This window comes from Pantherophis guttatus, chromosome 1 (assembly GCF_059756535.1).
Source record: "Pantherophis guttatus breed Tessera chromosome 1, ASM5975653v1, whole genome shotgun sequence".
NCBI classification, from domain to species: domain Eukaryota; kingdom Metazoa; phylum Chordata; class Lepidosauria; order Squamata; family Colubridae; genus Pantherophis; species Pantherophis guttatus.
Genome location: NC_142063.1, coordinates 257,195,954 through 257,220,294, shown reverse-complemented (window position 1 = coordinate 257,220,294; position 24,341 = coordinate 257,195,954). Strand labels below are relative to the sequence as shown.

General features: G+C 39.3%; 2 protein-coding genes and 1 pseudogene across 2 annotated transcripts in view; all 3 read left to right on the top strand.

Moving 5' to 3' along the window:
* Nucleotides 1–6,430, top strand: part of LOC117666274 (pantetheinase-like) — a 42,717-nt gene extending 36,287 nt beyond the window's left edge. Inside the window, exons 9-10 of the transcript XR_015731418.1 lie at nucleotides 3,945–4,084; nucleotides 5,154–6,430. The gene's annotated coding sequence lies outside the window, so the exon portion shown is untranslated. The remainder of the gene's footprint in view (nucleotides 1–3,944; nucleotides 4,085–5,153) is intronic.
* TAAR1 (trace amine associated receptor 1) lies at nucleotides 5,252–6,430 on the top strand. Its single transcript, XM_034418829.3, has one exon. The coding sequence runs from the start codon at nucleotides 5,252–5,254 to the stop codon at nucleotides 6,290–6,292; it is 1,041 nt and encodes a 346-aa protein (XP_034274720.1). The 3' UTR covers nucleotides 6,293–6,430.
* A 12,382-nt stretch (nucleotides 6,431–18,812) lies between these two features.
* LOC117659520 (trace amine-associated receptor 2 pseudogene) lies at nucleotides 18,813–22,477 on the top strand (annotated as a pseudogene).
* Nucleotides 22,478–24,341: the final 1,864 nt, after the last annotated feature.

Sequence of the window (24,341 nt, the reverse complement as noted above, 5' to 3'; positions counted from 1 at the left end):
CAATTATGAAATAACTTCACCAAAAAGGGACACTTAAGATCTTGATACCCACCATGCTTTTTAATCTTTTGCATTTTCACTGCATGGTTGTTGTTTTTTAAAAAATATTTATGTGGTCTTTTTAAATGAGAAACAGAAAATCTTTCAGAGCAGATAGCAACATGTAGGATCCTGGAAGGATGCTCCTGCCTATTCACAAAATACCTTATCATGGTCAAGACAATCAAGCTATCAAACTCAGGATACCCACTGTCAAGCTCAGCACACCCACTGTAATAAAAATAAAAGGCATCTAAACTGAGAAGATAGCTCCAGTGTTAGAATTCCATAGCATGGCATGGTATTCCATGTTCCCTAACTTCCGTCTGTGTGTGACTCCAAGTCAGCTTTCACTCCTGGCAACTGTCTGGAGAACTTCCTGCAGTTTCCTTGGCAAGGTTGTTTAGAAATGATTTGCCATTGTCTCCTTCCTGGAGCTAAGAGAGAGAGAGCGAACTGGCTCAATGCTCACCTAGATTGCTTTATGCCTAAAATAGGACTAGAATTCCTGTTTCCCAGTTTCTAGCTGATGCCTTAAGCGCTAGATCAGGGGTGTCAAACTCAATTTCATTGAAGGCCGCATCAGGGTGGTGTTTGACCTTGGGGGCTGGGGTGGGCGTGGCCATGGTGGGTATGGCAAGCTTGACATCACTCGTGTTGGGTGGCTCCTGTGGTGGCCTGAGTGCTCTGCCAGAGAAAACAGGCTCCCGAGCTCCATTTTCGGCTGTGACGGCCTCCTGCAACCCTCTGCCAGTGAAAACAGAGCTTGGGAGTGCCACGGGCCGGATCTAAGCACCCCGGGGGTCAGATCCAGCCCCCAGGCCTTGAGTTTGACACCCCTGTGCGAGACCAAACTGACTCTCTTCCTAGCCTTCGCTTCTGCTAAAAAAAATACAAGCTTTTACTTTTGTTAATTATGTTAGTGAAGGTTGCTTCTACTTGCATAAAATGAAACGTTCAGTTATCAGCTCTGTCCGTCATTTGCTTAGCAATAATCTTCATTAGATTACCAAAGAACACCAGTTCATCTCCATTTTGCCCCTTCAAAATCAACTTATATCTCAGTCTTCTCTAACAATTGACTGGTTTAGGTCTGGCAAGCCAGAATTGGGTGAATTTATAGAGTAAGTCACCATCTTGTATTGCTTTAGCCAAGATAACTCCTTTACTCTTATCTTAGGCTAACTCAAAAGCCTCAATTACCATATCCCTGGGATCATGAAAGGATAGGAACAAAGAAGAAATTTCCTGAGAGAACAATCAATCAGTGGAACGACTTGCCCCCCCAGAAGTTGTGGGTGCTCCAACACTGGAGGTTTTTAAAAAGAGATTGGACAGCCACTTGTCTGAAATGGTATAGGGTCTTCTGCTTGAGCAGGGGGTTGGACTAGAAGACCTCTAAGGTCCCTTCCAACTCTGTTATTCTAATATTCTGATAGCAGCACCTTGGAGAGTTCCAAGCAAGCAGCCTATTCTATTCTAACAAAAAACTGGAGGCTGATGATACTGTGTAATTCCTGCTGTCCAGACTTTGAATATTGAGGATTTTTCTAGAACATATAGCAATATAAAGCACAATCATCCATTACTGGGCAAATGCTGTGGGGCAAGAAGGGATATGAGCCGAGATTGAGGAAAAAATGTTTATTCTAGCCTCAGCTAGTATTTGATATGATTTGCATTCTTAATTTTGAATCCATTACAATACTGCCTAGTCATGGTGACCTAAGTACCATATATTCTTGCTTTGAATTAAGTTTCCAATGCGGATCTTGACTGATGTCCTTCTGCCAACCATAAATAAAAAGAAAATCATAATAAATATACCAATTATCCTCTTCCTTTCTCTTTTTTTCCCTGTTCCAATCCATCTTTCCTTCACCTCATATCTCTCCCCTTTACTTCGCAAAATGTATTCTGCAATTTTTGCCTTTTATTTTACTTACTTTATTGCAACACAGCAATAACACTTAGATTTATACACCACTTCATAGTGCTTTATAGCCCTCTCTAAGCAGTTTACAGAGTCAGCATAGGGCCCCCAACAATCTGGCTCCTCATTTTATCAACTTTGGAAAGATGGAAAGCTGAGTCAACCTTGAGCCGGTGACAATCGAACTCTAGCAGTTGGCAGAATTAGCCTGCAACACTATATTCTAACCACTGGGCCATCCCAGCTCCTTAATCCAGGCAATCCCATTTGCTGAAAAACACTGACTTTTCTGCTGCTCTCATCTACTTTACAAAGGCATCCTGCTATTTAGACAAAAGCTCTCGATGTTGCCCACACTGTGCTTCCATGGAGGGGACAGTATGTTGTAGTTCCAGGGCCAGGGTTGCAGAAAGAATTCTCTACCAGCAAAATAATATTCCCTCTCTACATTATTTGTGTCCCAGGAGTTTGTGCTATTTCCTAGAATAATTATTACATGGGACTCAGATCAACTTTCATATTCTTGGAGTTTAAAGGATTCTGTGTATGCTTATGGGCATTCCTGACTAGGAATTTGATTGAATAGTGATTAATCAATTAAACAAGTTTATAACGATTAAAATAAATTAAAAAAAATATTCATTATGCTCATAAACTAGCATAGACTACACTCGAAGTGGCAACAATAATGGCTCTATATTAAGTTGGATAATAGTGTTATAGTGTATTGCATCTCTTTGACATCATCTAGAGGTCATCCAGATTTCTCAACCCAGATATGGAAATCTGGCCATCTCTCCAGGCATGCCAGCCGTCGCCCGTTGCTCTTCCGGGTTCTGGTGCAAGTCTTCATGTGTGCGGGAGCGCCGGAAACAGGAACAGCAGCTCCCTGGTACACATATGCACAACGGGAAGCTGAGCTTCTGGTTTCCGGCATGTGCATGTGCACCGGCCAGCTGATCTTTACTCGTGCTTGTGTACCAGAAACTGGAAGACCAGGTGACCAGTGCACATGCACATGCTGGAAACTGGAAGCTCAGCTTCCAGGCATGCACACGCACTCCGGGGAATTGTTCTTCCAGTTTCCAGTGCTCCCCCCCCCTTGCGCACACTTTTGTTTCGGCACTCGGTGCCGAAAAAGTTCGCCAACACTCTCCTAGAACACGGCTAGCTACATGAAAGGGTCATAAGACTAATCGATTAATAAATTAATAAAGGCTAGCTACATCGTATCCAGGTCTGATGAAATCCTTGGATGTTAAATAAACAGGGCTCCTTACAGTGTATCAGAATATTTTGGCATTATTATCATTCACAGGGGAAGGTATGTCATTCTTAGGGTTAATTTTACAGACTTTACTAAGCTGTGGTTTATTTCAACACAACAACCTGAATAAATAAAAAAGGCTAGCTGTACACAACACACTGAGCAAAAATAGTGAAGGGAAGTATTACAGCAATGAACTCAGTGACATAAACTGAATAAAAGCCTTAGACTACACCTAGAATACTACATCCAGCTTTGGTCACTACACAATAAAAAAGTTGTTAAGATTCTAGAAAGAGTACAGAGAAGAGCAACCAAGATGATTAGGGGACTGGAGGCTAAAACATACGATGAATGGTTGCAGGAACTGGGCCTGGCTAGTCTAGTGAAGAGAAGGACCAGGGGAGACATGATAGCAGTGTTCCAGTATTTGAGGGGCTGTCACAGAGATGAGGGGGTCAACCTGTTTTCCAAAGCACCTGAAGGCCAAACAAGGAATAATGGATGGAAACTGAACAAGGAGAGATTCAACTTGAAAATAAGGAAAATTTTCTGACAGTGAGAGCAATCAGCCAATGGAATAGCTTTCCTTCAGATAATAGGCAATAACAGTATAAAAATGTATTGCTTCCAGGGGAAAGAAAGATGGCATTCATAAAACTGCAATTGTCTCAAGACTCCTTATTTTACCGTTTTGTCTGTTAGTTATACAGAACCAGGCCATAAATCATTGACTGTGATCGAGCAAAGATGTCCAGCATATGAAATTGCTTAAATCCATTGGGCTGGCAAATACACAACAGAGGATGCTGGTTCCCCTAGCGGATTGCTATGCAGCACTGAAGGTCAGTACGCAGGTTTTGGAGTAGCATAGCTGAATATGCCTGATTAGTTCTACAATATTGATGAAAAAAAGGGGGGGACGCAGTGGCTCAGTGGCTAAGATGCTGAGCTTGTCGATCGAAAGGTCGGCAGTTCAGTGGTTCGAATCCCTAGTGCCGCGTAACAGGGTGAGCTCCCGTTACTTGTCCCAGCTTCTGCCAACCTAGCAGTTCGAAAGCACGTTAAAAATGCAAGTAGAAAAATAGGGACCACCTTTGGTGGGAAGGTAACAGCGTTCCATGTGCCTTTGGCATTGAGTCATGCCAGCCACATGACCACGGAGACATCTTTGGACAGTGCTGGCTCTTCGGCTTTGAAATGGAGATGAGCACCACCCCCTAGAGTCGGGAACGACTAGCACATATGTGCGAGGGGAACCTTTACCTTTACCTTTATTTATGAAAAAGTTGAAACAATGTACAATAAATACTGGCCAGTGGTGTAATACAATGCTTCTCCTCTTTACAGTGAAGTCATGGTCACAAGTAAATGATCATTAGACTCCCCCCGCTTTTTTTTACATCATGCCTTACCTATCCATAGCAGGACTTCCTGTTCCCTTTCTCTCTCTGACTTGGCATTCTGATAATCCCTGAAGCCCAATCATGCCCTTAATTTGCTGTCTTGTGAGTCAAAAGATTAGAGTGACAGAAGAAGTTATGGAAATAAGTAAATGCCCTGTTATTACTGGAGAAGGGACTAAGTAGTAACAGTAACATAGTTGGAAGGGACCTTGGAGGCCATCTAGTCCAACCCCCTGCTCACGCAGACAACCTATATTTGGGATTCGAACCGCCGACCTTTTCTGATTGACAAGCTCAGTGTCTTAGCCACTGAGCCACCTAGGGAGCCACTTAGGGAGCCTAAGGACTAGCCCTTTTCTACATGTATACAATTTCCTGAACAGACACACACACACAGATGAGATACATACACCATAGGATAAGGATTAATGTGCTTTGAAGTTGTGGGAGAAGAATTTTATCTCAACTCTAAACATATATTGTGCTTCCTATCTATCCTTCTTGACAGATGATACTCCTGTGCAGGAAGACACAAGACTAAAGAATTCCTGGTTCTTGCAACTAAAGGAAGATATCACATGTGATATCCATAGGACTGCGCCTGAGATGGGCTTGCATATATCCGAACCTTTTGAAAGGATGCAGTTGTGCTGTGAATCCATCAATGGCTCCTGCATAAAGAACAGCTGGTCAATGAGCATCCGATTTTCCATGTACCTCTTCATGCTGTGTTTGATCCTGGCTACTGTGGCTGGCAATCTGGCTGTTATCATCTCCGTATCACATTTCAAGCAGCTCCGCACGCCTACAAATTTCCTTATACTCTCAATGGCCACGGTGGATTTCCTTCTCGGCTTCTGCGTCATGCCTTACAGCATGATAAGATCTGTTGAGAACTGCTGGTATTTTGGAGAGTTCTTCTGCAAAATCCACACCAGTATGGATATCATGCTGAGCACTGCTTCCATTTTCCATCTTTCCTTTATCTCAATTGACCGTTACTATGCAGTCTGTGACCCGCTGCGATATAAAACTAAGATAAACACTTCTGTCATATTAATCATGATTTTTATCAGTTGGATATTTCCTGCCTTGTTTGCTTTTGGACTGGTCTTTTTGCAACTCAACGTATTGGGAGCAGAAGAAACATTCCACGAGTTTATTTATTGTGTGGGAGGATGCTTTGTCTTTTTCAATGAAACTTCGGGTGTGGTGGCCTCCATGTTTTCCTTCTACATCCCTGGGTTTGTCATGCTAGTTGTCTATGGGAAGATATACATAATAGCCCAAAGGCAAGCCAGATCCATTACAGCTGCTATGAGCCAAATACAGATTAGGTTTGAACTACAGCATCATATCTCCCACAACAGAGAACGAAAAGCTGCAAAAACATTAGGTATAGTGGTTGGGGTTTTCCTCATATGCTGGTCCCCGTTCTTCTTCTGCACCATCTTGAGCCCATTTATGAATTATACAATCCCACCCATCCTTATTGATGCAATGGTTTGGTTTGGTTATTTGAATTCAACACTTAACCCAATTGTTTATGCATACTTTTATTTATGGTTTCGAAGGGCCTTGAAGCTGATTTTATTGGGGAGGGTTTTTCAGCAGGACTCATCCAGAACTCAATTATTTTTGGACTAAACCATACTGAAAGGGAGACACAGTTCCTCAGTATTTCGTTCACCTCAGAGGTGAGAGTGAAGGAGCAGTTTAGCATAACTTTGTATTGTTACTTGTAAATTTAACAGAAATGGGACATTAAAAATGAGAATAACCAAATAATATGTGCAGCTAATTTCTTTCCAGCAGCAACATGGACTTTGAGATGGACCTATGAAGGGAAGGCCTCCATACTGCAAGGAGACCAGGCTGGGATAAAAAAGATAACACTAATTTGTGCCATATTGGACTTTAGTGGCTGATTTATCTTTGCTGTTTCAATACCTTTAAGCTGAGTGCTCCAGAGATATTTGTTTACATACTTTTTAAAATAATCCAAATATTTTCCCAAGATATCTTTGGTCCATAATACCACCTCCTTTAGGCGAACAGAACACTTGATGTCACGCATTCTGTCATTTCTTTCAAAACAATCAAGATTTTCAAAGTTTTCCTCAGTTGAGTAAGCTTCACCCTCCCCCCTCCTTTCTCTACTGGAGATTTCATCACAAACATACTTCTCTGGTATGGCCATATGCTAAATAAATAAATACATTCTTTGGCCTGCTCTAGTTTACTTAGTTGGTGGGAAGGCAGCACACTTAGGAAGAAATGATATGAACAATGAGGAGAGGGGCACAACAGATACTATAAAGTAGTGTACATGTAGTAAGTGACTTGGATGGACAAAGAAAGTCGTAAGTGTTCAGCTGAGTAGTGCTGATAATGTTCACTTTCCATTTCTTAAAAGAACAAAATTGAGACTCGGGAAAGTCGTGCATAGACAAATACACTTCATGCTATATAAATACCGTTCCTCTATCAATCATGTATGAATGAATTCATGTTCTATAGATACATGCTATGTGAGAACTAATTTGTATTTGTGGCTGAGAACCCATCTTACAAAAAAAAAAGTTCTTTGCAGTTTGAAAATAATATAATCAATAATTTATATTGATATTTTTATTAGAAAAGACATAACAATACACACTTGAACAACTACAAGTTGGATTAACTATTCTGCATGTCCATATATTCAGTCACATTTACAGTATAAGTTGTCATTCAATAAATAAATAGTATATATGATTTCTAACAAAGCTTAACTCCTAACAGAATTGGCCATTTAATAGACTGAAATTGAATGTTTTTGTTAATAAAAACCGTGTCCTGGTATTTTCTACCTGACTTAAGTATGTTGGATCCAAAGCATAGTTTTCAAAATAAACCTAACATGCACCATAATACAAGATAGATTTTATAATGCCAGTTTCCTTTGACAGAAGAAACATTGTGTCTTCACAATATTTATTGGCTTTTGTAAAGCCTGAGCAAGTCATATGCAATTATAGAAGCATTCATACAAGCTAGCCACTTTCTAGCCAAAGTGAGGCTATATGCTCCTTCTGGAGAGAATGAAGGTTGCATTTGGCTTTTGGATGGCATATTAAAGGCTACATCCAAAATATGGGATGATCTGGAACAACAATGAATTGTAAATTTAAACTGAATTCAACTTAAATGGATAATGTGATGAATCAGAGAATAATAGTGTATGACTTGGAGGGGACTATAAACTCAGTGCAATACATCCTTTTATGTTCATTGCAAAAATTCTTTAAACAGTCATCAGTTTGCCATCCAGTCTCCTCCATTTGAAACCGCCAATGAGGGCAAGTCCACCAGTCTTCAAAGCAGTTTGTTCCTCTGCTTGACAGTTCTGAATTCCTCCTAATGTTTATCCTGAGCCATCTTCCTTTTCATAATAACTTTCCAGTTGATATCCTGCCCTCAAGAAGGTGACTGCCCCCTCTTGCATATTATAGCCTTTTAGATACTTGAAACTTCTCAGAGTCTTTTCTTCTGTAAAATATGCATCTTGCCTTCTGTCATGTTAGGAGTTCAACAGGAAAATTTGGAAAGGTTCTGGTGACTGCATCTATGGCTTTGGGGAATCCCATGTACCCTAGGACCACAAAGTGTGTCCTCCTGTGTGTCACCCTCCCCCCTCTCCCCCTCCCCTCCCCTCCCCTCCTTTCCCTGGCTCACGGTACCTCTTTGTCCCCATTCCTCCTTCTTCCTCCTGCCCTTCTTGCCCTTTCCCCTCTCCTCACTATTCCCTTCACCCTTCCTCTCCCTCCCTCTCACTTGCCTCTGATAATAACCTGCATGGATAAAGTCTTAAAGACATTAGAATTCCCCTCTTCCTGTCCCCACCTACACATCTCCTCCTGTCCCCTCCCTCTCCCCTCCCCTTGCTACTCTGCCCCAGTCTAGTCTACCTCTTTGTCCCCCACCCTTCCTCTTACCTACCCCCCCTTCCACTTGTCTCTCCGTCCCTCTCCCTTACCTCTGATAATAACTAGCCTGAGTGAAGTAATAACAGTATTAGAATTCCCCCCTCCCTATTTGTACCTACCTTCACTTCTCTGCCTGTCCTGTCCTCCTTCCCTCCCCTCTCCTACCAGGCCCACTCCACTCCACTTCATGCCCCTCCTCTTTCTATCCTCCTCTCCTCTCTTCCCTCCTTATCTGTCCCCTCCCCCTCCCCGTCTCCTCTCTCCCTATCCTCTCCTATCCATACTACTGCACCTTTTTGTTTCCTTCCTCTTCCATACCTTTCTTTCCCCTTTCCCTTTCCCTTTCCCTGCCCCTCCCCTTTTTACCTTTTCTTCCTCCCATCTCCCATACCCATTATCCTCCCTGATCCTGACCCTGACTCCCAACCTACCCTTCCTCTCTCAGGCTATCCCTGCCCCTCCCCCTAACCCTCTCACCCTCACTGCCACCCTAAACCTGACCCAAACTCTCACCCTCATTCACCCCTCTAAGAATGGGTTACAAAAAGAGAGAAGTTTCCCCAGAGTCCAGGAGCCTCACTGAAAGGAATCTAGGAAGGCATCTTCGCTCTGATTGCTGATAACTGGCAGTAACTGATACTTTAGCCTGCAGGGATGAAGTCATAAAGACATTAGAATCCCCAAGGAGACGACCTGTCTCCCTTCTCCTCCTATCAAAGGGTACCTGCTCCTCCACCTTTGTGACCTACACCCATGCTACACAAAGGTCTCTAGGAAGCTACCAAATCTATCACTAAAGCTGCCTATTTGTCATTTTTTGCATGGAATCCATGGCTCCTTGGATGTGGATTGCCCCTTGTTATAGAAGCTCCACTAAGAGCTTCAGTACTGCTGAGCAGCTTAATAGGCTACTGTTTGCTTTCTAAAGTCAGGGGTTGAAAACTGACTTGACAGTGTTTAGGATAGATAAGACCTTGAAATAACGTAGATTTGTCCACTTGAAATCAACAGGACTGAACAGATCTCACTGATTTTAGCAGCACAACTTAGAATCCAGCCCACTGACTGGAAAGACCAATAGAATTTAAACCAAAATTATTCAGCCTGTCCCATTCAGACCAATTGCAATATATACTCTGCTTTGTTTTCTGTTTGAGAAAGGGAAAATGAATCCTTAAAATGTATTATTTTCTTCTCCCACTGTTTGAAATCTCTGTCTTCCACATGCATTTCTCTCACTTGTCTTATTTAGTCAGTGAAGCTCCTTCTGTGTTTCCCATCAAAGAGAAGGGTATCACAAACAGTTGAGAAATGACAGTGGAAATGGAATATGGGGGGGAATTAAACTGCCCCCCATCCTAGGGAATCAATCTGCTTGTAGTGCAGCAGTGACAAGAGGGTCTCCTGCTTGTGCAGGGGGTTGGGCTAGATTAGATTAAATTAACAGAGTTGGAAGGGACCTTGTAGGTCATCTAGTCCACCCACCCCACCTGTCCAAGCAGGAGACCCTACACCATTTCTGACAAATGGCAGTCAAATCTCTTCCTGAAAGCCTCCAGTGATGAAGCTCCCACAACCTCCGAATGCAAGCTGTTCCATTGGTTGATTGTTCTCACTGTCAGAAAGTTCTTCCTCATTTCTAGGTTGAATTTCTCCTTGGTCAGTTTCCATCCATTATTCCTTGTCTGGCTTTCAGGTGCCTTGGAAAATAGCTTAACCCCCTCCTCTCTGTGGCAGCCTTTCAAATATTGGAACACTGCTATCATATCTCCCCTGGTCCTTTTCTTCACTAGACTAGCCATGCCCAGTTCCTGCAACCATTCATCGTATGTTTTAGCCTCCAGTCCCCTAATCATCTTGGTTGCTCTTCTCTGTACTCTTTCTAGAATCTCAACAACTTTTTTATAGTCTGGTGACCAAAACTGGATGCAGTACTCTAGGTGTGGTCTTACTAAGGCTTTATAGAGTGGTATTAGTACCTCACTTGATTGTGATTGTATCCCTCTGTTAATGCAGCTTAGGTTTGCATTGGCTTTTTTAGCTGCCGCTGCACACTGCTGGCTCATATTTAGCTGGTTGTCCACTAAGACTCAAAGATCCCTCTCATAGTTACTGCTATTAAGCCTGGTTTCAACCAGTTTATACAGTATATGTACTTTTGGTTTTTCTTCCCTAAGTGACTAGAAGACCTCCAAGGTCCCTCACAACTGCTATTCTGTTACTCTATCTTCAGAATGAATTCAGTACGATCTCAGCACCCAGCTTCCTTTGTCCAAACTGAGTGTGACACATGATTACAGATAAAATATAATTATTATGTGACTTATGTGTCTATTTTTGCTCTTGCAGTATGTGGCAACATTTATCAATGTCATGATGTCACCCCAGTGTGTTATTTCCTCTCCCTCTTCACTTCTGCATAATTGACTGCCATTAGCAGATCAAGGAAAACACAGCACAACCTGGGTTGCTGCTTTCCTCACAAAAAGCAATCCTGCTGCTACATCTGAAGGCATTGGGCCTTGTGATCTCTGTGTTTCATTTTATAGGGTCCTGGAACAGTCAACTGTTCTTTAAACTTTCCACAATTAAGGTCTAAACCTTGCATAAGAGACTATGGCTCAAAACAGGACAAATATTTAATTTGACAATCTCTCCTGAAGCTACTAGTCATCAGGATCATACTAAGAATAGGCAGAGGATAAATATCCATGAGTTTGTAACCTCGAGACGAAACATAGGTAATAATTTGATCAGTGATTGTACTTGAAGCTGAGAGATCAATCTGGATTTCAGAATTTTGAGTGAAAAGAGATTTAATTGCAATGTGACTCAGTTTCTATACAAAAACATTATCCATTAATGTTTGTCCATTATCACCATGGTGTTTATCTCCAGCTTTATAAACTTTGCATTCATGTGCAATATATTTGAATCACATGGTAAAAACCAAAGTAATTGTGGTAATCTTTCCAGCAAGGTTTAACGAGAGGTTTTTTTGAGGGTATTCTATTCTGCAAAGAAATGGATTTAACTGGAAATAGGTGCTAAGCATTTTGAAGATTAAACAAGTGAGATTCCAGGAAGCCAGACTTACACTTAGTTTTGCAGTTTTTAAACTGATGGGTGCAACATTGGAAGAAAGGCAATGAGACATCATTTTAATCTGTTTATCAGGATGTCTGTTTGGATTAGTGGATTCTGAAAATGAGGAACTGGTGCCAGTAGCTGATACTGAGAACATGACTTCATGAGAAGCAACCATTTCTCTTGGATTAGAAAATCGCCCACTGATATGCATGCAGATCTTCAATTTAAGTTTCTTTGATTAATTTTGAAAACAGTCCTCTGAATTTTGGATTGAATATTTGTGTTGCTGTTCTTTTAGTTCTACGAGCCAGTGAATAAATCTTTATTATATATTACATTCCTTCCAAAGAAAGTTTATGTAAAGCTTACCACCACTTAAGTGTATACTTGAACTTGGGAAAAAAAAAACCTTGGGCCTCTTGTGTCCGATTAGAGACAAACACTGCAGATTCCCAGAGAACCTTCTTGCCATCTGTTTTCAAAACAGAAGACCTCATTTGGGAGAGCAACATTTTGCAGAAGTCCAGCAACACTTAACTTCATTAGCGCCTTAATCGCCTCTGTTGCATAGCTCTTGCTTATTATAGCCAAGAAGTACCACAGAGATGCATTAACAAGGTCTCTGTTTTCTACTGAAACCCAGCAGAACAGCAAATCTGAAGCACGTGAGAAATATGTTTTGCTTTTTTTGTGTCCAACCCCACTATACTCATGTTTGCCAGGATGCAAACTTTGGCCTTCAGAGCATCATTTGCACTATTAAGCCTGTGATATTTGCTATCAACACCTCTAATTGCTACACTCATTGGCCAGTCCCCAAAGAGCATTCCCCACCTGCTTCCAATGGGTTTTCATTAGATGGCATCATATACTTAACTTTCCTGAAAACTTTTGAACAGATCATTGAGAGCAGTGAGAAAGCAATAAGGATGGATTATTACTAGCAATCTAGAGATCATATGCATATGGACTCAGCCTAATAATTCTTCCACTGTTTATCAGCATATATCTTTTTTTTCCCCTGTCACTTTTGTCTTTCCTTCAGCTTTTCTTCTTGATTCTGCTATCTAACTTGCTTTCCATCTCTATGGACCACTTTTTCAGGGTCCAAGTAGACATGATATTAATGTTCCCCCAATTCCATACTTTCTGAGTTGAATGCAGCATGGGAAGAAAAGAGTTAAATCTTTCATTTCCTTTTTTTTAAGGTGTCCTGGAAGACTCCCAGAATAGTCTCCAACTTTGGCAACTTTAAGACTCGTGAACTTCAACTCCCAGAATGAATAGTTGGCTGAGGAATTCTGGGAGTTGAGGTCTACAAGTCTTAAAGTTGGCAAGATTGGAGAACCCTGCTTTGTTGTGTCTGTTATGCTCATTAAAACACAGCTCTCATTTTCCAAAAGCAGAATTCCACTTATTTTCATCATTCTCATTTCAAAGCAAAGCTCATTGGTTCAACCCGATTCCCATAGATAATTTACACTGGGATATAAATCATGGCCCATCATTAGATTTCATTTCTACCTTTTCTCCAGAAGGTCAAAGTGGAATAAGCTGCACACAGAAGTCTGTCCTCCAACTTTCCCCACAGCAACAATCTATGCCCAGCACCCGGGGTGAAATGCTCCCAGTTCAGACCGGATCGGGTGATCCGGTAGCGATTGTGGCAGGTGGTTCGGAGAACTGGTAGCAATGGCGGTGTGAGGCTCCGCCCACCCGCCTGGGTGTTGTTACTTCCTGCTTTTAAAAGGTAAAAGAAAAGCTCTGACAATTGCGCACCACAGCTGTGATTGTCAGAGCCTTTTTTTTTTTACCTTTTAAAACCATTTTTTTACACCTATTTGCCGGAATAGGTTGTCACTATGGAAAATATCCCTATGGAAAATATTAGCTTTTGAAAGAAGGTAAAAATTCCAGCATTTTCCTTTCAGCAGTTTTCACCTGACAAAAAGCAGATAGAAATGTTTCACCATCTAAGCAGTATCTTGAACCTTTGCTAAAAGGCAAAATTGGAAAAGGATAATGAGCTAAAATGCTATATAATTCAATCTATTGAATTAGAAACTCTAGTCTCTGTACTGTCTGCAGAAATATAATTGATTGTTTGTAATGTTAGTCTTCTTAGGTATTCAAATATTTACTTTGTTATAAATAAAACTTGTGATTTTCAGAGCCTTTGTTAGAGCCTTTTTCTTTTATTTTTAAAAGCATTTTTTTACAACCTATTCGTCTGAATAGGTTGTAAAAAAATGCTTTAAAAAGTTGGCACACCCACCCAGTCACATTACCCCCCCCAAGCCACGCCCACAGAACCGGTAATAACAAATTTTACATTTCACCACTGCCAGCAGCATCCCATAAGTTTCTATGGCTACAGATGGATGAATGTAGATCCCCAACTGATAGTTCAATAACTCTACATCTACAGCACTTTGATTATAAGGATTAGTATGCAAAAGTTTTGCCTTATTCAGTTCTCTATTGTTGCTACAGAAAAGTTAACTGCCTTTTATGCTTATCCCTGGAGCTCCAAAAGAGGTTGTTTATTCTGGTAGTTTTATATTCTGTTTTATATTCTTCAGAGTTCAAGGTGACCTACCCAGAATCTCTATTTACTTTATCAGCACAATAATATTCTTATAAAGTAGACTCAGCTGAGAGAAAGAGATTGAATGAGTTGATACGAAAGAGCAATGAGCTGAAAATAACACAAGGAATGCACAGACAAATGCAAAGTCCTTCATTGAAGAAAAAGAATTGAAATAGAAAAGCCTAGGATGGAGATAACTGGTCCGGTAGCATTATTTGTAGGCTCATAAAATCACTGAGAGAGTCCAGCCTAACAGGATAGCTTTATGAGAACAGGAAAATTAGGAATGCCAAGAATGTAAACAAACATTTGTCACTATGAGGACTAGAGATAAGAGGAAGTCAAAGTCAAGTCCTTCTCTACTTAGGTTGGCACCAGAAAAGAATGTGAAATGTTTGAGATGTGTCTGGGCATTTTATTGCTCTGAATTATCATTGCTGCTCACTCACTGTCACTTTCTTTTCATATATCTCATGATTTAGTTTGAATAATATGTATATGTGGATGTAGATGGATAGATGATAGATAGATAGATAGCTAGATAGCTAGATAGCTAGATAGCTAGATAGCTAGATAGCTAGCTAGCTAGATAGATAGATAGATCTTTGCTTTTGAACTCCATTTTGTTTTGTTTTATACCTTTAAAAACTACCATTCTGATTTTATATGCACAGAGAGTTGAACTTCCTTGGCAGAGGGTCCGATGTTAGTTATAATCAAATAAATTATAACTAACATCAGATTCTCTGCCAAGATTCAATTCAAACAGATGCTGGTTATCATCTATAAAGAATAACACGGGGTGCAATCTAATGGTTTCTCCCTTTGGGATTTCATTCAGCATCTTCATACAAACTTTGAGTCCTCGTTCTTTATAAAGTGAAGAATAAGGGTGTTTCTCAGTGGTGGTCCCACATTATAGAACATCCTTGCTTTCGGAGTACCATTTTGCTTTATTTTATACCTTTAAAAACTACCATTCTGATGACCCTTTTATATGCACAGAGAGTTGAGCTGCCTTGTTAGTTATAATCAAAACATCAGACCATCTGCCAAGACAGCCTAATTCTATATTTTCCTTATTTGTGAACCAACTTAAGTCTTTATCAGGACTCGCTATATATCAGCAATTCTATTGATATCCCCATAAATCAACCAGATAGAAAATTGAATCCCTTTCAGTCATTATCTTGTTCAAATTTTTTATTAGTTTATCAAGATTTAATATAAATACAAAGTACAAAAAAAACCAATAATGGGAAAATAAGAGAGGAAAAGAGGAAAAGTGTACGGCAAGAGGGAAAAAGGAAAAAAAAATATTGACCTTCAACTCCTTTTCGTGCAGTAGAAAAAGATAATAAAATCATACCTCAACTTTTTACTTTTATATAATAATATAAATTAACTGTTTCTATAACAACAAATCTATTTAATAAGCAAAACCCAAAATCAAAGTTTCATTTTTTCCCACCTCAAGCACAAAGTCCAAAAGCAGTTTCCAAGCAGAAACAAAAGTTTTTTTAAAAGATTGTCTTTTAAAAAGCTACAAAGTGATGCTACTTTCATCTGCACTGATTAGCAAATTCCTTGCTTTCATCTGTATTGATTGGCAAATTGACTGAGGGGCCTAAATGGCCTTTTACAGTTCTATGATTCTAAATTCAACCTCTCCTACCATATACTTACTTTGATTTTTCTCCTTCTCCTACTCACATAATTTAAAACTTAACTTTACACAGTCTAATTTGGCCCGCAGAGAAGATTTTTAACAAAATCTTGATTGAAAGAAATCTGATTTTCTGATTGCACCATGATCTAAAAGTGTCCCTTTTGTGTAGGTCATAAAACCTGGTAGATGCTGTTTCATAGCTGAGACTATCATGGCCTTGAAAGGAATAATTCCTCCAGGAGAGTTGAGCTTCAGTCTCATTGGTAGCAGTCAACCTCAACGTTTCTATCCCAACATTCTGAGCAATTTTTCTTGTGTCCAATAGTCTCTGGGGAGCTGCTGTGTTATAAAAGCACAGCATGATTTTACCCCTATTTGTTTTGAAAAGGAACGAGATCTTCTGGATATCTAACAGAACATTGATAATTTCAGTAAGTCCATGCAAACGGCTTTCAGGTAGGATATAAAAGAATGAAGGAGTTGCAGTGCACTGTGTGTTGCAAGCAGTGGGGTGGAGTCTAGTAATATATTTCTGTGAAGCTTACTAATATTTGAGAATATGTTTAGCAGGAGTAAATATTGTGGAACCAATCAGCACCACTGTGATTGAAGGTTCCATTCAGTGCAATCATGAAATTCTTGCTGAGACTTATGACTGGTTTTTTTTTTTTATTTGATTCCAATTGTACATTTGATCTGGAGTGTTTCAAAACAGGAGCATTACAACTCCTATCCATGTGAATCCAGAAACATTCTTCGGAAGAGGGCAACCTCTACAAAAAGGAAGAAGGACTGAAAGGAAGGTAGAAGGAAAAGCATATCGCAGTCATTAACCAGCAGAAGGATAATAACAGGAATCAGTTTTGGCTGAAAGACAATATTACATCCGAAGGCTGGCTAAGGGACTGGCTCAGGCTTATGCAACAAGGAAAAAAGAGATTAAAATTAGCAATCTGGGTAATATAAACTTTGAAATAGCAATAGAAAATAAACATTGTCTCTCTCTCTCTCTCTCTCTCCCCACAAACACACACACACAAATAAAACAATAACATTCTCCAGAATGAATTTAAGAATTATAAATTTCTCTTACAGACTCCTGTGAAACCTGAGAAGAATATATAAATAATAATTGACATGGCATGTACAGTACCCACCAAAGCATGAAATAAGTTAAAAGAGCAGCCACTGGTTAATGTGGAGCCTGAGCAATTTCTGAGCTATTCCTTCTCAGGAAACTTAAATTCCTCTTAATTATTCTTTGCCTGATTCTGCATGCCACTAAGCATACCCTGGCAACCTTTTGTGTTGTTTCAGGGATGTTGTAGAAAAATAGAAATTGCTTATACTGTTAATTGTTGTATCCTGATTTGCTGGTCAGGAGTAAGGTAGTTAGAGCATTTTGAGGTTTTGTACAAAACTGGCAACACTTGCTCAATAATTTCTACCTGTCCTGAGTTACAAGGACATACTTGTAATGAATATGGTTTCTTTTTGTATTTTCCAGCCAGAGATGCTAATATAAAGGCCTTACTTTCATGTAGGATATTAAGCTGAGGTACTAAGTGCCCTAAAAAAAAAGTTCTAGGAGAAAGAGCTAGGTTCTGGGTCAATTTAGCTAGTATGGAGGGATATTGAAAGAGAAAAGGATGGGTGAAATATGGTCCATCTGTGTTACAGATTCCTGTGAAAACTGAGAAGAATATATAAATAATAATTGACATGGCATGTACAGTACCCACCAAAGCATGAAACAAGTTAAAAGAACAGCCACTGGTTAATGTGGAGCCTGAACTATTTCTGAGTTATTCATTCTTTTATGTCGTTTCAGGGTTGTTGTAGAAAAATAGAAATTGCTTAATTTCTTAAAAAAGTTCTAGGAGAAAGAGCTAGTTTCTAAGTCAACTTAGCTAGTATGGAGGGATATTAAAAGAGAAAATTCTTCATTAATCCCTTCCTATCTTAAAAAATTCTGGAGTTCTTCTGGAATGGAAGGGGGGTAGTAAAAAGCTGCAATAAGTAATAGGGGTCTGAAGATTAGGCAGCCATCTTAGTTTACATAGCTTTATGCTAACTTCATCCACCAGTGGAAATTATTCAAATTATTTTGCAATAAGGAAAAGAAAATGAGCCATATTTCTTTTACACAGTCCTGTTCAGAAATATCAGAAATAGAAAATGATTAGATTTGCTGCTATAGTTAGTTATGGTAGAAAATTATTTTTATTATTGATTTTAATGTCATCATATAGTTTGTGGCACGTATTTTTTCTTAAGGCACAGGGAAGTTACTTTTATTACACAAAGGAACTTTATTTCAAAGCACTCATAGGATGTATGGAGGGTAATCTTGATCAGAATTTTTTTTTTCAAGGTGACCTCTACATCATACTGCCTCTCTGCTGATAGAAGGGACATGGCTATTGCCTTCCACAAGAACGTAGAATAATAGGGTTGGGAGAGGCCTTGGATGTCTTGTAGTCCAACCCACTGCTTAAGCAGGAGACCCTAGACCATTCGTTCTATGGTTCTACCATTTGTTCTGTGTAAATTCTTGATTTTGAGCTGCCCAGGGTTTGGTATAAGATAGATGGTTATATAAATGCTTTAAATAAATAAACTGAATCTTGACAGAATGAATATCTTCCTTTGATTACAGGATACATTCTGGAGATTCTAATGTAAAATATTTCAGTTAAGTGGGAACTACAGGCAGTAGTATACATTTCTGCATCTAATACTTGTCTCAATTTCAGATAAAATACTATGGTTTTTCTTAATGCCTCCAAGCATGTCATTGATTGTTCTGAATTTGGAAATGAATCCTGTCCTGAAAATCCATGGCCTGCGGGTATGCAAGGGGCCATGTATATATCTCTAAGTGGAATTATCATCATCACAGTTTTCGGAAATATGGCTATCATCATCTCAATCACCTATTTCAGACAGCTGCATTCCCCAACTAACTTCCTCATCCTTTCCATGGCCATCACCGATTTCCTCCTTGGCTTCTTCATTATGCCCTACAGCATGGTTAGATCAGTGGAACGTTGTTGGCATTTTGGAATGACTTTCTGCAAGATCCACTACAGTTTTGACTTGATGCTCTGCTTGGTGTCTATTTTTCACCTTTGTTCAATTGCAGTAGATCGATTCTACGCCATCTGCCATCCCCTTCATTATTCACACAAAATTACAGTACCTAGAATCAGGCAATTAATTATCATTTGCTGGTCAGTGCCATCTTCTTTTGCTTTTGGGTTGGGTTTTTCTGAAGCATATGCTTCTGGCATCGATATTTATAAGATTTTGGTTGCGTGTTCTAGTTCTTGTCCAATAATATTCAATAAACTTTGGGGAACTGTTTTGTTTTCATTTGGTTTCTTCATTCCTGCCTCTGTGATAACTGGAATTTATATAAAAATCTTTGCGGTGTCTAAAAAGCATCTGAGGGTCATGAAAAGTTCAGGCAACAAAAATTCTAACCAGCTTTCCAAAAGCACAGACAGAAAAGCTGCTAAGACTTTAAGTATTGTGATAGGGGTTTACTTCTTCTGTTGGTTTCCATGTCTTATCACAATTTTAATTGACCCTTTTTTAGATTTTTCAACTCCTGCTGTGCTGTTTGATGGCCTCAATTGGCTTGGTTACTTCAACTCCAGCTGTAATCCATTAATATATGGCTTTTTTTACCCATGGTTTCGAAAAGCACTTAGATACATCCTCTCAGGAAAGATATTCCAACAACATTTCTCTACTGCTAATCTCTTTCCTGGAAATAAATGAATGAATGAATTAATGAATTAATGAATATCTTATTTATCAAACTAAGGCAATCAGTGTTTTGTTTTGTTTCTTAACTTAAAATGATATCCTTTGTGCAAGAACAGAAAACGGTCTATCAACCCAACACCCAGCTTCTTAAATGCCATATGGATGGAAGAAATGTGGTAGAAGCCAGAGTTGTATCATCAATGAAAGGGAAGGCTTCTAGGAATTGAATTGGAATGGTGGGCATACCTCCAAATACAATCTAAATTTAGCAAACACAAAAAGGAATGGGGTATAAAGCAAGAATGATCAGAATTAGATAAGATTCTATTAAGCAGGGAGGGTAAGACCATAAGTAAATTATATCATTATTTATTGGAACAAGATATGACTGAGGAACAAGTCAAAGAAACAATGATAATTTGGAGTACATATTTTGGGCATAGTATTGATTTGGACAATTGGTGGAATCTCTGGGGAAAAAAAATTAAAAATTACATTAGCAACTTCATATAAGGAAAATTTATATAAGATGTTTTATAGGTGGCACCTCCCCACCACAAGATTAGCACGAATCAATAAGGGAAATTCTTCCATATGTTGGAAGTGCAAGGTGGCTCCTGGGAACTTCTATCATATGTGGTGGGAATGCCCAAAGGCAAAAAAATATTGGAATCTGATAAAGAGTTGGTTGGAAGAAATTTTGTTAATAAACATAGAAGTCAAACCGGAATGTTTCCTTTTTGGAATGACAGAGGGCAAATACAAAAAAGACATAAATTATCTACTACTGCATATACCTACAGCGGCATGGATAGTATTTGCGCAGAAGTGGAAAGAGAAAGATACGCCAACTGAAGAGGAAATACTACTAAAATTTTCAACTGCACAGAAATGGATAGACTCACCTTGGAATTTCAAGGATAAAAGCAAAGCATTGTACTATAAAATCTGGGCAAAATTCTATGAATGGTTAGGTAAAAGGAGGATAGCCAAGACAAATGTGTAGTGTTAGACTAGAATTATATACGTTATTATAGATAAATATGTATGTGAATTGTATAGATAGGTATATGTAGGTATTTATGTATAATTGTATAGGAATAAGGTATAAAATTATTATTATTATAATACTATGTTTAAATAACATATAAGGTGTAAGGAATATATTATTATATTATCATTAGTTTATTATGTATTAGTTTAAAGTGTTGGAAGCTGCTTGGGGCCAGTGATGTCATATCTATGTCCAATGTTTTTAATTTTGAACTACTAATAAAAAACTTTTTAAAAAAAGAAAAGAAAAGAAAGGGAAGGCTTCTAGTGATGACGATGAGAAGTGTTTTTGCAGGAAGTTTTGGCAATTGTCCAGCTGATACTTCAGGGGGCACTGAACATTCTACAGTCTTTATATACTCTTGGAAGTAAAACTATATAAATTAGGAAGATACTACACATGCAATTTCATCCACACTGTATTGCAATCCTATATTTAGTAACTGGTTTAAAATATAAGTCTGTTAAAAAAATAATATCTCCTTTCGCAGGCTGGTAGTGTTAGAGGCTTTATATTAATGGGTTGGGGTGTTTTCTGTCCCCCCACTTCACATAGGCAGACACACGAGCAAAAGACGTCTACTGGTAATTTATTTTTACAAGCTGACCTGAATCCTTTGGCAGATAAAAGTTCTGGCAGCTACTTTCCGAATGCCTGCCAAGTTTCTTATCACTTCTAGAAACAGGAGTCAGAGTATCTGTAGTCCATTGCTGGGGCAACCAAGAGTTCACAAGGCACAAAAGAGTAATCAGAAGTCATTCACAAAGTCCAAGCCTTAATTCCGAAAGATATCCCATCCGAAGCTCACGATACGCAGTTTTTGTCCATCACAGAGCCTGCAGAGCAACCCCACCCACTTTTATCCCCTGTGGGGCATGGCTCAGTGACTCAGCAATCTCTGGCCCTTCCACACCTCTTCCTTTGCTGCGCACACCTCTCCCTCCAACGCTGCCTGGGATCAATCCAAGATTGATCTTCATCACTCCCTATTAGTGGGTGCTCTGACATGCCTTCCTCCTGGCCTTCAGCTGGAACCTGAGGCATTGCCAGAAAGGAGAGTCCTGGAGAGGGAGGCCTTGTCAGTTCCTCCCCATCACTTTCAGAGTCATCTTCCTCCACGAGGACAGGCTCGGGAGCCAGAGTCACAACAGGGTGAAACTATAGCAGGGGTGAAACCCAGCAGGTTCTGACAGGTTCTAGAGAACCGGTAGTGGAAATTTTGAGTAGTTTGGAGAACTGGCAAATACCACCTCTGGCATCCTTCCCCTGGAGTGGGGAGGGAATGGAGATTTGGCAATATCCTTCACCCAGGAGTGGTGAGGGAATGGGGATTTTACAGTATTCTTCCCCTGAAGTGGGGTGGGAATGGAGATTTTGCTGTATCCTTCCTCTGCCACACCCACCAAGCCACACCCACAGAACCGTTAGTAAAAACATTTGGCTTTCACCACTGGAATAAATATTTAACAGGAAAACCCGGATGGATGGATGGATGGATGGATGGATGGATGGATGGATGGATAGATAGATAGATAGATAGATAGATAGATAGATAGATAGATAGATAGATAATCACTGAACTAGGGCACAATAAAAATCTTGGTTTACGTAGGAAGAAGAGAAGCTAAAGAAGCTAAAGAGAAATACACATAAAGGCCTACGAAAAGAAAACAAAACAAATAGATAGATAGATAGATAGATAGATAGATAGATAGATAGATGGATGGATGGATGGATGGATGGATGGATGGATGGATGGACGGACGGACGGACGGACAGACAGACAGACAGACAGATGATATACTGTAGATCCCATCCTTATCGCTTAATATGCTTTACTTTCCATTTCTCAAATGTAGATAGATGATAGATAGATAGATAGATAGATAGATAGATAGATAGATAGATAGATAGATAGATGATAGATAGATAGATAGATAGATGATTTTGATTGTTTTCAGTTTGAGCACAAGTAATGTAAAATGAATGCAAAAAATAAAAACACAAAACAGATGCAATTTTAGGTTGTATTAACAGGGTTCAGGTTTCCAAATCACAGAAATCAGTAGTTCCAGTTTATTCTGCATTGTTCAGAACCCCCTACTGAGTATTATGTGCAGCTCTAAGCATCCCCATTTAAAAAGCATTTGGATAAACTGGAGCAGGTACAGGCAGGGAAGATGATTAGGAAACTGGAAACTAAATTCTATGATATCCCTGAGAATTCCTAAATTTGAAAAAAAGAAATGAAAGTGCATTGTTACACAGAAGAAGGACAGGAAATATTTTTCCAGAATGCAGGGAATTAAGTTAAAGGAAAGTAGATTCCAATTGAATGTAGTTGTTTTTTTTAAAAAAATCCTAAGGATAACACCCAGCTAGGTGGTTAAGCATAGCTGATCTTGGCCAAACTTGAAAAACTAATCAAGTTAGGACCTTTTAATATTTGCATAGGAGGCCACCAGAATCCAATTCATGCTATTGTCAAGGAAAGTGTATAGATATATCCATAAATTCAAATTAAAAACAGTTTTTTATCTTTACTTAACAAAAAGAGCAATTTGATAGTGAAACCAAATATTCCAGAGGCGTCAGTGTGACATGAGCTTCTGTATCTACAATCTGGATCCATATTTTAATGGGTCCTTTGTGTGGTTGGGTGGGAAGAATATGTGGTTAAATTTGGGAGATGGTTAACATTATTTCAAGACTGAGTGTATATCACATTCTGAATACAGATCTCTGTAATAGTTTGTGTCTATAAGGGAGCTCCAGTGTTGATTTCTCAGAGCTCAGCCTTCCCCCTACGCAGTTTGAATATCTACATGAAACCACTGAGGAAATAAATACATTGACAATATTCAGCTATATAGTGCCATACCAAGTTAATCTGGAGTTGTTTTGATCATGTACCTGGAGTTTGTGAGGAATTGAATAAATGAAAATAATTTTAATTCCCAACAAAACAGAATTATGGTTTGTAGATGACTAATGATTTAGGTCTATACCCATGGTTCCTGTTTAAGCATCAGATGGAAGCCAGGGGCAAGGAGTCCTTGGCCAGGCTTTGATTGGTACGCCAACTGCAGAACTTCTTGAATCAGAATTTCCTTATTGTTTTTACTTGTGCCTCTATTAATTTCATGTTTAGATTATTCCAATGTTGAAAGGAATAATTTCTCCAGGAGAGTTGAGCTTCAGTCTCATTGGTAGCAGTCAACCTCAACGCTTCTCCCCAACATTCTGAGCAATTTTTCTTCTGTCCAATAGTCTCTGGGGAGTTGCTGTGTTATAAAAGCACAGCATGATTTTACTCCTATTTGTTTTTGAAAAGGAACAAGATCTTCTGGATATCTAACAGAACATTGATAATTTCAGTAAGTCCATACAAATGGTCTTCAGGTAAGAGATAAAAGAAGGAAGGAGTTGCAGTGCGTTGTGTGTTGCAAGCAGTGGGGTGGATTCTAGTAATTTCTGTGAAGCTTACTAATATTTGAGCATATATTTACCAGGAGTAAATATTATGGAACCGATCAGCACCACTGTGGTTG